At 38.7% G+C, this 12,502-nt stretch overlaps 1 protein-coding gene across 4 annotated transcripts in view; it reads right to left on the bottom strand.

Annotated features, from left to right (window-relative positions):
• FMN1 (formin 1) overlaps nucleotides 1-12,502 on the bottom strand; it is a 251,494-nt gene that overhangs the window by 117,758 nt on the left and 121,234 nt on the right. For all 4 annotated transcript variants that reach the window (XM_090033495.1, XM_090033496.1, XM_090033492.1 and 1 more), the window contains one exon: nucleotides 11,518-11,605. In XM_090033495.1, coding sequence (XP_089889621.1) covers nucleotides 11,518-11,605 — 88 coding nt within the window. The remainder of the gene's footprint in view (nucleotides 1-11,517; nucleotides 11,606-12,502) is intronic.

Here is a 12,502-nt window from a genome sequence, read left to right as displayed (position 1 = left end):
ATGTGAAAAATCAACAAACCATCTAACTTATCAATCGGTTATTTTAAAAACACCAGTATTTGAAACAACCAAACCAATCATTTCAGCAAAATACTGTTAGCTTAACTGAATGCATTAAATCTCATTATACTGAGACTTGCATGTAGGTGCAGGTTATAAACGTAAAAACCATAAATCAACAACAGAGGTTCCAAAACAACTAATAGCTACTGCAATATCAGTCATCATTGGTGGTGTTTACTTTTATCTTGCTTTCTAGTTAGCTGCCCCCCTTACACTGTCAGTTCAGTTAGAATATTTCACCTACACCTCACAATATGTCGAAAGGAAGCAGACTCATGCTGTGAAAAGCTGGTAATTTTATTGGGTTCCTTTACCTTTAAAAAATCTGTTACTTGGCCAAGTCTGGTTTCTGAGCTCCTTTTTTGCAGGGAAATTGAGGCAAACATTTTTATGTGGCCCTATGGTGTCTGCTCACAACAAGAAGAATTTATATACACAAGGATCATTAGCGCAGTGTTGCACCCATTAGTATATAATAACCGTCAGTGAGGACAAAAAACAGATCAGCATCGCACATTCAAACTAACAGACATGCATAAAAATACTTGCCAACTACATTTCACATGCAGATGGTATTCTATGAAGTATAAACTTTTATCCAAAATTTTAATAGATTTACTTTTTTCACTTGTCCAACTCCACTGTAAATGCTTGGATTTTTTTCTATTCTGACGCTTTATTTTTTCATTCTAAAAAGGCTGACCTAAGAAAACCAGGGCAATATTCAAAGCATGCCATGAACTGTGCACAGAAACTCAGACAACTGTCAATCTTTAAGATTTAGTACTAAAGAGATATTTCTTTCCTCTTAACTACCACTGCTTAGAAACATATTATGTATTACCAGCATACTTAAGTCTGATTATAAGTGTTACTATTGCACTTTACAGGGTATTTGACTGACAAAAGATCTGCTAGGAGAATGTATCTATTTAGCAGCAACAAAACAGTTAATAGGACACATAATTTAAAAATGTGAATAAAATCATTTTAGCAACAACACTTTAATAGTCAACTGGAATTATGTCACAACTGTTCAAGGTTATATCTACTTGGCCAATGAAAGATTTAATTATTTAATATGGTTAAGTACTGGAAATAAAAGTTTGGTTCCAAGGAAAATGAAGCCCATCTTAGGAAAATTTGAATGAAGATGTTTGTGATTCAAGTCAATCAGAAAGTTATTTTGATTGTTTAGGACCAACTTCCTCTTGGCAAAACTGCCCAAACATCCAAACACCTCCTGCTTATTTCAGACAGATTGAACTGACACTCTAAACTTATTTAAAGGCTTTCTTCAGCATCTCATTTTCTGTCATATAAATTTGTTAAACGATTTATGATGCAAAGAAGGTTAGGGAAACTCAACTGCTGCATGAAGTCATGAGCAAAAGACTCTGGCACTAACGTTAACCTAACCACATCAGGCTCGATGCCCCAGGCAGATTCACAAAAACATATGTTGTAAATTATCCAGAACAAAGGAAATAACTTTTAAAGGAAATTGTTTCCCAATTTCTGAGATGTGTACATATCTATCTCCATACTGCACAAATAGTAATACATACATACAACATGCTACACACAGTGAAGAAATTAAGCATTTACAGAGTTATCTAAAACAATATAGCTTTTAATCATTTTATAATCTGCATTACCATTTTGATATTATTTTGCTTGAAACCACATTGAAATTATGTTTTTTATAGTACAAGTAAGATCTGATTCAGAATTTCCCAAGTGTACAACTTAACCAAGAAGCATTTTAATTCTAAAACATAATAAGGAAAATAATATATCAGTATGCTTTACAGAATTTGGTTGAAACATGGTATAGGAGTCAGGAGATCTGGGCTCTGTGGTTATCAGAGAGGTCACTAAGGGCCATATTGACACAGGATTATGTGCAAAACACTTCTGCTGATTTCACCTCAAGAGGATCTGGGGACATTTTTCCATTTTGTAAAATGGGAGTGATACCAATGAACCACTACATAGAGGTTTTATGAAATTTATTATATTAATGTTTGTAAAGTGTCTTATGGCCCTCACATGAAAGTATTTAACATTATATATACCCATTAATATTATACTTACTTATAGAAAATATGGTATTTAAGCATTCAAGCAAAGTTGCCTAGTTATTTAACAATTTCCCTGTTTGCTAAAGTTTAGAAATTACCTCAGGAACACTGAATATCTCATATTGATTTCTTTGCTCTAAATGGCATGCACAATGTCTATAGGATGGTGGAGGGGGGGTTGGGTAAATTAGGCAGCCCAAATGATCGAGAAAAAATGGTAGTCTTGGCTGCTTTCCCACCACCAGCTGAAATGGGTGGGAATGCACACTCCCGCACAAATATTTGAGAGGCACATTCACACCATCAGACTTTCCTTTAAAAAAAACCATACCAACTGCCTAAAAATTAATAGCCAATGGTTCTCATACACCTCAAAATAAAATAACTTTAACATAGTGTTTTGCATAATACATAACTTAAGGTATCCCAGGCAGTGTATTTTCCTTTTCCAAGGCTCACAATCAAAGAAGACAATCTAACGGATAGAGGGTATGGTTGTGAAGGACATACTGTTTACTGGACCAATCATTTGAGAAAGCACATCATTACTGAGTTCATTTTATTCTACTCCAGTATGTGAATGATTTGTGAGTCATATTGGATATATACTGATGTTACTCTTAGATTGACCTGACTAGGTTAGGTCAATCTAAGTGCTGATCTATACAGATGTTCAGGAAGGTTAGTTTAGGCAAAACATGGCTGGTCTAATCTTAGTTCGCCTGAGGAGATGAACTAAATTAGAGTGGGATAAGATTAGCCTGATCTAAAAATGTTTGTACACATTTGGGGTGCAGGGCTGGGAAAGCCTAGCTGCTCACTCCAGCCCTGGGGCTGCTCTTTTCTTAACCCCCATGTTGCCAGGCTATTTTTAGCCACCTGATTCACCACCCCTGGATAGACATTCCTCTCAGCAGACCTGTCAGCCTCCTGATCCCACCAGCTCCCTGGACCCGCCAACCCCATCCCATGCACCTGCTACTCCCCTGATCCCACCTGTCTCTTGCCTCACTCCAACTTACTTAGACTGGGTTCGCCGTGAGGATCCTGGTGAACATGTACACTAGTGGGATCCAGTCTACTGTTACTGTAGATCAGTAACTATGAACATGTGCATGTATATATTGTTGCCTGGCTTTTTCACTCCTTAGGCAAGTGGAAACTAGGCATGTATCATATGCTGTGGAACAAGGAGGAGATATAGAGAGTTTCATAGTTTCTAGGGTTGGAAGGGACCTGAGCAGATCATCAAGTCTGACCCCCTGCCTTGGCAGGAAAAAGTACTGGGGTCAAATGACCCCAGCAAGGTGTTTGTCTAGCCTTGTCTTAAAGACCCCCAGGGTAGGAGCCAGCACCACTTTGCTTGGAAGTTGTGTTGGTGGCTTTCGCTATGTTACTTATTGCCTTCTTGGTTGGCCTTTGTACAAAATACATGTACATATCTTAAGTCAACCATATAAATATATGATTATATAGATAAAATGGGTAAACCAACAACTGTCAGGATACTATCATACAAGGTTCTTTGGAGTTCTCTACAAAAAAAACGGTATTTTGAAAGCAATCAGTGCAAATACTTGATGCTTAAAAATCATACAGGGGTGTAGGTTGTAGCCATATTGGTCTAAGACAGACAAGGCTATTTGGGTGAACCTGATATCTTTTATTAGACCAACTTAAATAGTTGGGAAAAATTTTCTTAGCAAGCTTTTAGAGTTAAAAACCCTTTATCAGGCCGAGGAACCATCTGCAGTTAGTGTGTGCTCTTCCTGGATGAAATGAATAGTAACGAGGCCAGAGGCTGGTATGTATGCAAGAACGGAAGTCAGTGAAGATGTAAACTGAGGGTGAGTGGGTGAGAGACAGGTGGGGGGGGAAAGGGGAGATGAATGTAGCAGGTAAATAGTGGAGCGGTACCTGGGTAGTCAGATGTCAGGCAGGTTATAATGTGTCATAAATCCAATGTCTATATTTAGTCCATGATTTTTTGTATCCAGGAAGTTGATGAAGTGAAGTTTCATAGTTTCATAGTTTCTAGGGCCAGAAGGGACCTGAGCAGATCATCTAGTCCGATCCCCTGCCATGGCAGGAAAGAATACTGGGGTCAAACGACCCCAGCAAGATGAGCATCTAACCTCCTCTTAAACACCCCCAGGGTAGAAGCCTGCACCACTTCTCTTGGAAGCTGGTTCCAGACCCTAGCCGCCCTGACCGTGAAGTAGCGCCTCCTGATGTCTAACCTAAACCTACCCTCTGCCAGCTTGTGACAGTTATTCCTGGTCACTCCTGGCAGTGCTCGGTGGAACAGTGACTCCCCCCAATGCCTGCTGATCCCCCCTGACTAGCTTATAACAGGCCACAAAATCCCCCCTCAGCCTTCTCTTTTGGAGGCTGAACAGGTTCAGGTCCCGTTGCCTCTCCTCATAAGGCCTGCCCTGCTGTCCCCTGATCATACGAGTGGCCCTCCTCTGGACCCTCTCCATGCTGTCCACATCCCTCTTGAAGTGTGGCACCCAGACCTGGACGCAATACTCCAGCTGTGGCCTGACCAGTGTTGCATAGAGGGGGAGGATCACCTCTTTGCACCTGCTCGAGATGCATCTGTGGATGCATGCCAAGGTGCGGTTGGCCTTCCTAACTGCCTCCTCACACTGCCGGCCCATGTTCATCTTGGAGTCAATGATGACCCCCAGATCCTTTTCCGCCTCCGTGCTGACAAGAGGGGAGTTCCCTAACCTGTAGGTATGGTGCCAGTTGTTCCTCCCCAGGTGCATCACCTTGCACTTGTCTGTGTTGAAACCCATCCTGTTCTCGTCCGCCCACCCTTGTAACCTGTCTAGTCTGATTGTAGCCTGCTGCATCCTTGCAGTGTGCCCACGTCCCCCCACATCTTAGTGTCATCAGCAAATTTGAACAGGGTGCTTTTTACCCCCTCGTCCAAATCACTGATGAAGATGTTGAACAGTGCGGGCCCGAGGACCGAGCCCTGTGGAACCCCACTGCCCACGTCCTTCCAGGTCGAGAAGGAGCCATCCACCACCACTCTCTGGGTGCAGCCCTCCAGCCAGTTGGTGACCCATTTGACTGTGTGGGTGTCTACACCACAGCCCCCCAGTTTCTTAATGAGAACAGGGTGAGAGACAGTGTCAAAAGCCTTCTGGAAGTCCAGGAAGACTATATCCACTGCTACCCCTGCATCTAATGATCTGGTGATTTGATTGTAAAAGGCCACCAGGTTTGTCTGACAGAACCTGCCACTGATGAACCCATGTTGGCTGTCCCTAAGCATGCAGTCCCCTGCTGGCCCCTCCTGCATGTGTGCCAGCATAATTTTCTCGAACAGCTTGCCTAGGTTCGAAGTAAGACTAACCGGCCTATAGTTTCCCGGTTTAACTTGTTAAACTTATTTAAGTTAATAGGGACATCTGTGAAAAGTGTTTTGTAAATTCTCTTTGAGGATTAGAACTGGGAGATTGGAGAGAGAGTGGTTTTCTTGTGAGAAATGTGCCCCCACTGGTAACTGGGTATTATTGTCTTCAATAGATTTCTGGTGTGCATTCATTCTGGTGTCAGTTGCTGTTTGGTCTCTCCCATGTATTTTCCATCAGGATGGTGTCCTGATGGAGGGTTTTTAAACCAGAAAGCTTGCTAAGAAATTTTTTTACAACTATTTAAGTTGGTCTAATAAAATAGATCAGATTTACCCAAAGACCCGTGTCTGCCTAAAAATCATACACACACTTGATAATTAGAAGCACTATGTAAAGCTATGTAAGTTCTTTATGGTTTTGATTTAATACTGAAAATGATACAATAGATAGTATAGACTTTTTACTGATTTGTAAACACTTCTGCTAGTTAATGTAAGATTATTTTTAACTTTTATTTTCTGTTAAGATATTTTTACGAATTTAAAGGGAACCTTCCTCATGCAGCAATTTCTAACCCCAGAGGAACAGATTTATTTTCGATTTAGCATCCCAAAGAGCATCAACTACATCTCCATGTCTTTATTTTTTTTTATTTAAAAAAATCTTTTAAGAAAAGAAATAAAAAGAAGCAGTTTATATCTCATAACTTGGCCATGACTTCTTTTAATTTATTACAAGACATTTCTTGAACTATCTCAATTAAAATGAAGTAATTGAATGAACTTGTTGCCTCAGGTTTAGTATGATATGTTTTTCTTTTAGCAGCTGTTAGACCTTCCAAACAGAAAAGAAGACTAGATCTTAGCTCTGATAAATCCAGTTTAATCTTTCCACCTAATCTTTCTGGGTGTGCATGATTTACATTTCAGTGGCAGCCTACCTTGTCATACTTTTTTAAAAACCTCACTACAAAGTTGTTATCAAATAAGAAATGCAAAATTTGAAGGCAGAAAAATTAGTTATGTCTATCTCATGTTGGGTCTCCTCTTAAACATCCAACAGAGGAATCTGAATTAGAGCAACATTTTAAACACCTGACTTGTCCAGTATTATGACTGATAGAATAAACTTTACTCGAGGGATAGCAAAGTAACTATACTATCTGAATGTCTGTGATGATCTAGTGGATAGGGTAGGGATTAGGAAGATATGACAGAAATGTTGTAGAGAAAATGTTACCTAAATTCATCTCATCTATGGATAATTAATTTTCTCCATCATCTGAGAACTGTACCCATAAGCAGCTAATTTAACTAGTTACTGAAGCTGAGTATATTTTCTAGTGTGCAATAAATAAGTCAGCGCTCCCTTGGTACCATTATTATGTTGGTCCCTGACACTTTGATTTAATAATTATAATTGGTGATTGATCTATCATATTTATTGAAAATTAAAAAAAAAAACCCTAGTTTTCAAAAGGAAAATGCCAAAAGATATAATGCATTTTAAGTTAAGCACACATTGGATAAAATCCTAGCATTGTATATGATTATCAATGGCAACCCAGGTCTTTTTGCTAGCACCCCTGGAGCAACCACTAGTGTGCACCACTAGACTACAAACACATGGCTCACTCTCTCACTGGCCCTATGAATCCCTGCAAAATGGAACAGATTCAACAGGAAGGGTGAAGACAGTCTTCACCTAGGAACAGCTTAATAACAACAGTCCAGTCTAGTATCCTGTCTCTGACAGTGGCAGGAGTGCATGCTTTAGAGGAGAGCTATCCAACTTCTAAGTCCTGAAGGGCCACACCAATGGAGGCTGCTTACCACTTAGACCTCACCAGTTGAGGCATGGGCCACAGAATTGGTGATGCATATCTCCTGTTATTCAAGTTAGTGATCCATCTGACCCATGCGCTGCAGGCTGCCAGCTGGACAGCCCTGCTTAGACGGAGATCATTAAATTGGGTATATCTAGGATGATCTATCCCATGTTCATTACCCTCCCTGGAATCTACCATCATTGATTCAGAGATGCCAGAGCATAAATCTCGGACTGTTCTTAGAGTCTTGGAGTCTGCAGTTAGGATATTTTCTTGGGAGGAGGGAAATGAGGATTTTTACTTTTTGAGGCAGAGGATGACCTTAACCCAAGTTTCTTTCATCCTGGATTAGAGATCTAACATGTTTCTATGTATTAAGCAGGGGATACCATGGCCACCTTTTGTTTCCTCTTGCCAAACAAAGCAGTAGCCATCAGTGTTCTGTGAAGAGTCTGATTCTGAAGGCATGCTTTAAGCACAGGCACGGGGATACCAAGTTAGTCAATCCCTAGTAAGGTTTTGACATGAAACAAGCACTAACACGCTTGGCATTGACAAGATTGAGATGATTCTGGGCACACACAGTGGGAGCTTTAGGTGTCTAACTTGACTGGCTAAATTGCAGACACCTATGGATTTAAGTGCAGGATTATATAATTGGATCCCTGTGTCTAAATACTGTTCAAATCTCATTTTAAGCACTTAGGTCTCGTTGTGGAACTGGACTTCTATCTATTTTTGCCAGTGATTTGTTGAGCAAGGATCAAAGTGGTGAATTAGAAGTAGCAGGGATGGGATTGGGGAATAGCTAAATCACAGCAAAGAACTGTGATTTGCTCCACCCTGTTACTGCTGAATACTGATACTAGAAACTCTGGGACACTCTGAGCAAGAGGTGGGATTATAAGATATTGGGGAAGTGCTCCTGAATGGCTTCTAACACATTCACATACAATTAGCAACAAAACTGAATCCACCTGGTCATGAAGTGAGCTGTAATATTTTAACAACCAAACCACACAGACAGCTCTCAGCCACAGGCTTCCTACCCCTGTTTAGCCAATTTAGAATAGTAAACATATTGGCATGTCCCAAAAGCATCCCACATTCAAATTTATTTTCAGTTTAGGAAGAACTCACTGAGCCTTCCCCCCAAATTTTAGCAAGATTTTTAAAAGTTATCACAAAAAAGTTTCATAATGTGTCTAAACTCTTTGATTTTGAGGACCTACTACTAGAAGCCTTTGAGTTTTAAATGTAAATGAAGAGTCTGAACAGTCCACTGGAAATGGCATCTCTTTGCAATTGTCTTTGTGCAGTTCAACAAACAGAAGAAAGCACATATTTTGAGTTTCTGAGAGCATAATGGAAACTAGGCAAATTTTTAATTAACAGAAAATGACTATAACATAGCAAGCTAATTTCTATGCCTCCCCCTGCCCCCCTCCCCATCAGCCTGCATCACTGAAATATTATTTTTATGCTAAACAGTTTATTTAGTGGTTATCTCTGGGTTGTCAGTGGTCTAGCTTGTACCTTGAGAGCGAGAACGCTATTTATTCTCAGAGTGTGAACCTCACTTACTCAGAAACATCTGTGGGAGATTCCCTCCTACAAATGTGGCTGCTGCCTGTTTATTGGCTAGTTATCAGATGAAAACTGAAACATCTGCATGCCAGACAGCCAGTTACATATGCTGCCACTACTGAACTATCTGAAGAATAGGACGTATGCTCATTTCTTGACTTAAAGTGAGTGGAGATGTGGATGTCTTATAAGCAGAAAACTCACAACCTCCTTATGAACTATTTAAGTATTCTTGTAACTGCTCTTTTTTATATTCTGTATAGTTTTGTATGCTTCTACATGGATGTGGCAAGTCTTCATACATCAGTGTTACCACAGATATTATTGGAGGATAATTTCTTTAGGCATCACTACACCTATTTTTAAAGGGTCTAGTGCTAGGTGAATCCAGGGAAAATGGAATATTATAAATAAATCTTCGCTTGGCTCTGTTTGGTTTGTTTGGTCATTTATGCATGGTTTATACTTTATAAACCTTTTAAAATAATTATCATTCCTTCTGCAACCTCACCCCCCACCCAAAACAAAACAAAACAAAACAAAACAAAACAAAACAAAACAAAACAAAACCAAACCCCCATGATATTTGGATTATAGATGACAGCTTACTACCATGAGATGGTCACCATTCTGTAGAGTCTGAACTCAGGAATATAATATCATACCAGGGCACTCATGAGACTAGCTAATCAAAATATCTTAGCAAAACGTATTTTGCAGTAAACAATTTTGTATTTTGTCAAAAGTGAAACATTTTACAAAACTACATTGATTTTGATTACATTTTTTAACCCAATTTTTTTTATAAACGCTTCCAATAAAACTGGGTATTTTATTTTGCTTTATTCCATGTTCATCTGTTCCAATTTGAGTTACCCCTCTAGCTGGTCACCAGAGACTCCTAACTTGTCTCTCAGCTGACTTTGCTACCCTGCAAGATGTAGTAAAAAATGAGTAAAAAATTATTAAAATGTTTTATTTCAAGTTTTGACAGAAAATTCCATTTTTATGAAAAATACATTTTTCTTTTGCAGACTAGAAACAGAATTTCTATTTCTTGTCTGCTTCATGAATGAGTTACTTTATAAAATGGCCTTTTTCTACTTAACAGTTTGAAACTAGGAATCTTACAAATAAGTCAGTCTTCTATCAAGAGGAAAGGCTCTGCTGTATTGGAAACAATGGAATAAAATCAGGTAGTTAAAGCCAAGCCTGAGAAGCAGGCTGAGAGTAGCAGCACGGAGAAGAGGAATAAGCATTGAGCATAGCCATTACTGTCAGCATTATAATAGGTCTAAGTTATCTTCATTTAGTTTGGGGGTCTGTGCGATTCCTAGGTTGTTGATATTTTTTTAACCACTAGGGTCTCCACATAGATCACTATTAATAGCACCAATATAATTTAGAGACATAAATAAATTCATCAGTGCTCTGAAGAACAAATAGCGTATCTATAAGACATATCACAGCATGAAATAGGAGATCATGAAAATGTCTTTCAAGACATTTGAGTTAAGATCTTCACAGACTTTTTATGTTACAACTGCTGCCCTTTATTACTCTTGCCTGTGAACTATCCACAAAATTCATAACTACAGCTAACACCCATCAGTATATCTCTGACACACTACAGGCTGGCTCAAAGTTTTGTCCCTTCTGTTTCTTCTTAGTCATCTGTAAGGCCCTGTTACATAATACACATGTGTTTTTTTTAAAGAAAATGCGAAGATATCTCGTTGTTGTTCTAAAATTAAAAATAATCAGTGCCAGCAGCGGCTGAACACCCTGCAATACTCTTGAATATCAAATTAGTGTTTGCATGTCACGGAGGGTAAAGAATGGCAAGAAAACTGACTTCAGCTTAGCACTTCTCAGGACTTGTTCAGTGAACATGTTTTTTTCCCTTGTTTTTAATATAGGCATTTTACTATTCTTTCTTTAGTCTTGTTTAGCTAATAAGACACACAGTTCCTACTGAACCATATACCTTGAAAAATTCATATTTATAGACATATAGTTGGCTATCAATGACAGAACTAACAGAAAGAGTAGTTTCTTGTTTTGAAAATATACCACCCAGTGTTTACCTCTCTGGTTGTCATATGGTTTTGGTATTTTCAGTATGGGATATGTTTAATATATTTATACACTTTCATATATGTAGATACTGAAGCCAAAAATTAAAAACTAACAAATATAGAGCATTCATTTGAAATCCCAAATATTTTTCTGTAAATTCTCCTGACCTCCCCTCAATGGGAGGGGTTAAAAGGGAACGAAACATAGAAAGGAGACAATATAAAACAGCTCTGAAAGAACCCTGGGAATTGGATTCAACATGTAAAATGGAAAGTCAAATAATTAACAGTGCAAAGAGCCATGTTTAAATTTCAGATTAAATTAGATCCAAGTTAAATAAGAAAATCACAAGAAATTATTCATTTGCATGAACTTGGCTGGAAAAAATATCATTATATGCAGCTTAAATAGAAAAGCATTCATTTTTCTCTAGAATTCTTTATTAGTAAAGGTATGAAAAAATATATACATATAAAAGGCATACTGAGATTGGTGTAACACTCACCTTGTTGAATATCCTTCATTTCCAGATGCAAACTGGATATCAAAATTCCTACAGTTTGGGATCTCTTTCCATCCAGCAATTTGATAATCTGGAATGAAGAAATGAAATGATTTTGTGGATCCAAATGACTAATCTACAAGAACTCTTGTAATTGGCAAAGAGCTAAAAAGCTGATCTGTGAGCTGAATTTAATGTTGCTCAACCATTTTTATTGATTAAATGTGATATAAAGCTTTGACTACATTCAGCAGGAGAAATTTAGGATGGAGATTAGGAGAAACTTTCTGACTGTCTGGGTGGTCGAACACTGGAACAGGCTACTAGAGAAACTATGGAATCTCCATCCTTGGACATCTTCAAGGGCAGGTTGGACAGACACTTGGCTGGGATTATCTAAGCAGGGATGGTCTTCCCTTGAGCTGGGGGCTAGGTTATATGACCTTGTGAGGTCTCTTTCAGCCCTAATCTCCTATGATCCCATAATCTTCTCTTGGCCTTCTACACGTATGAATATAGGTGACAAGATAAATGCTAGTTCAAATTATTTAAGCTTTAACATAGATTTCACTTCAAAAGAAACTGCAAATCTTGGACTGAACATAAAGGTGGTAATGCAATTCAGTTGGAAACATAATTTATACTAGTAAGGGAAGACCATCCATTATTTAGTACATTATACCTACTAATAAGGAGAAAAAAACAATGAACCTTTGTTCACCAATATACCTTCTTCCCACCAACAACCATTAAGAGCAAGGTGCTGTGGTGCAAGATTTCTGCATTTCTGCCTTCACATTATCTTCTAACTTTTATTTCACTGGAACCCCATCTCACAGATTCAGGGGACTCATTTCTCAATAAATAATCTTGCTGAGCTGAACAGAACAGCTGGACAGAACTTACTCTTGTTCCTTCTCAACACAACTCTTAACAATTTAGAGGTTGCTTCGGAGTTCTCTCCAGTAATGACTGAGTATATTGCCTC

Source organism: Crocodylus siamensis, chromosome 2 (genome assembly GCF_052110815.1).
Source record: "Crocodylus siamensis isolate JL-2025a chromosome 2, ASM5211081v1, whole genome shotgun sequence".
Lineage (NCBI taxonomy): Eukaryota > Metazoa > Chordata > Crocodylia > Crocodylidae > Crocodylus > Crocodylus siamensis.
Note: the sequence above shows the minus strand (reverse complement) of the source record. Positions and strands in the feature narration are given on the sequence as shown.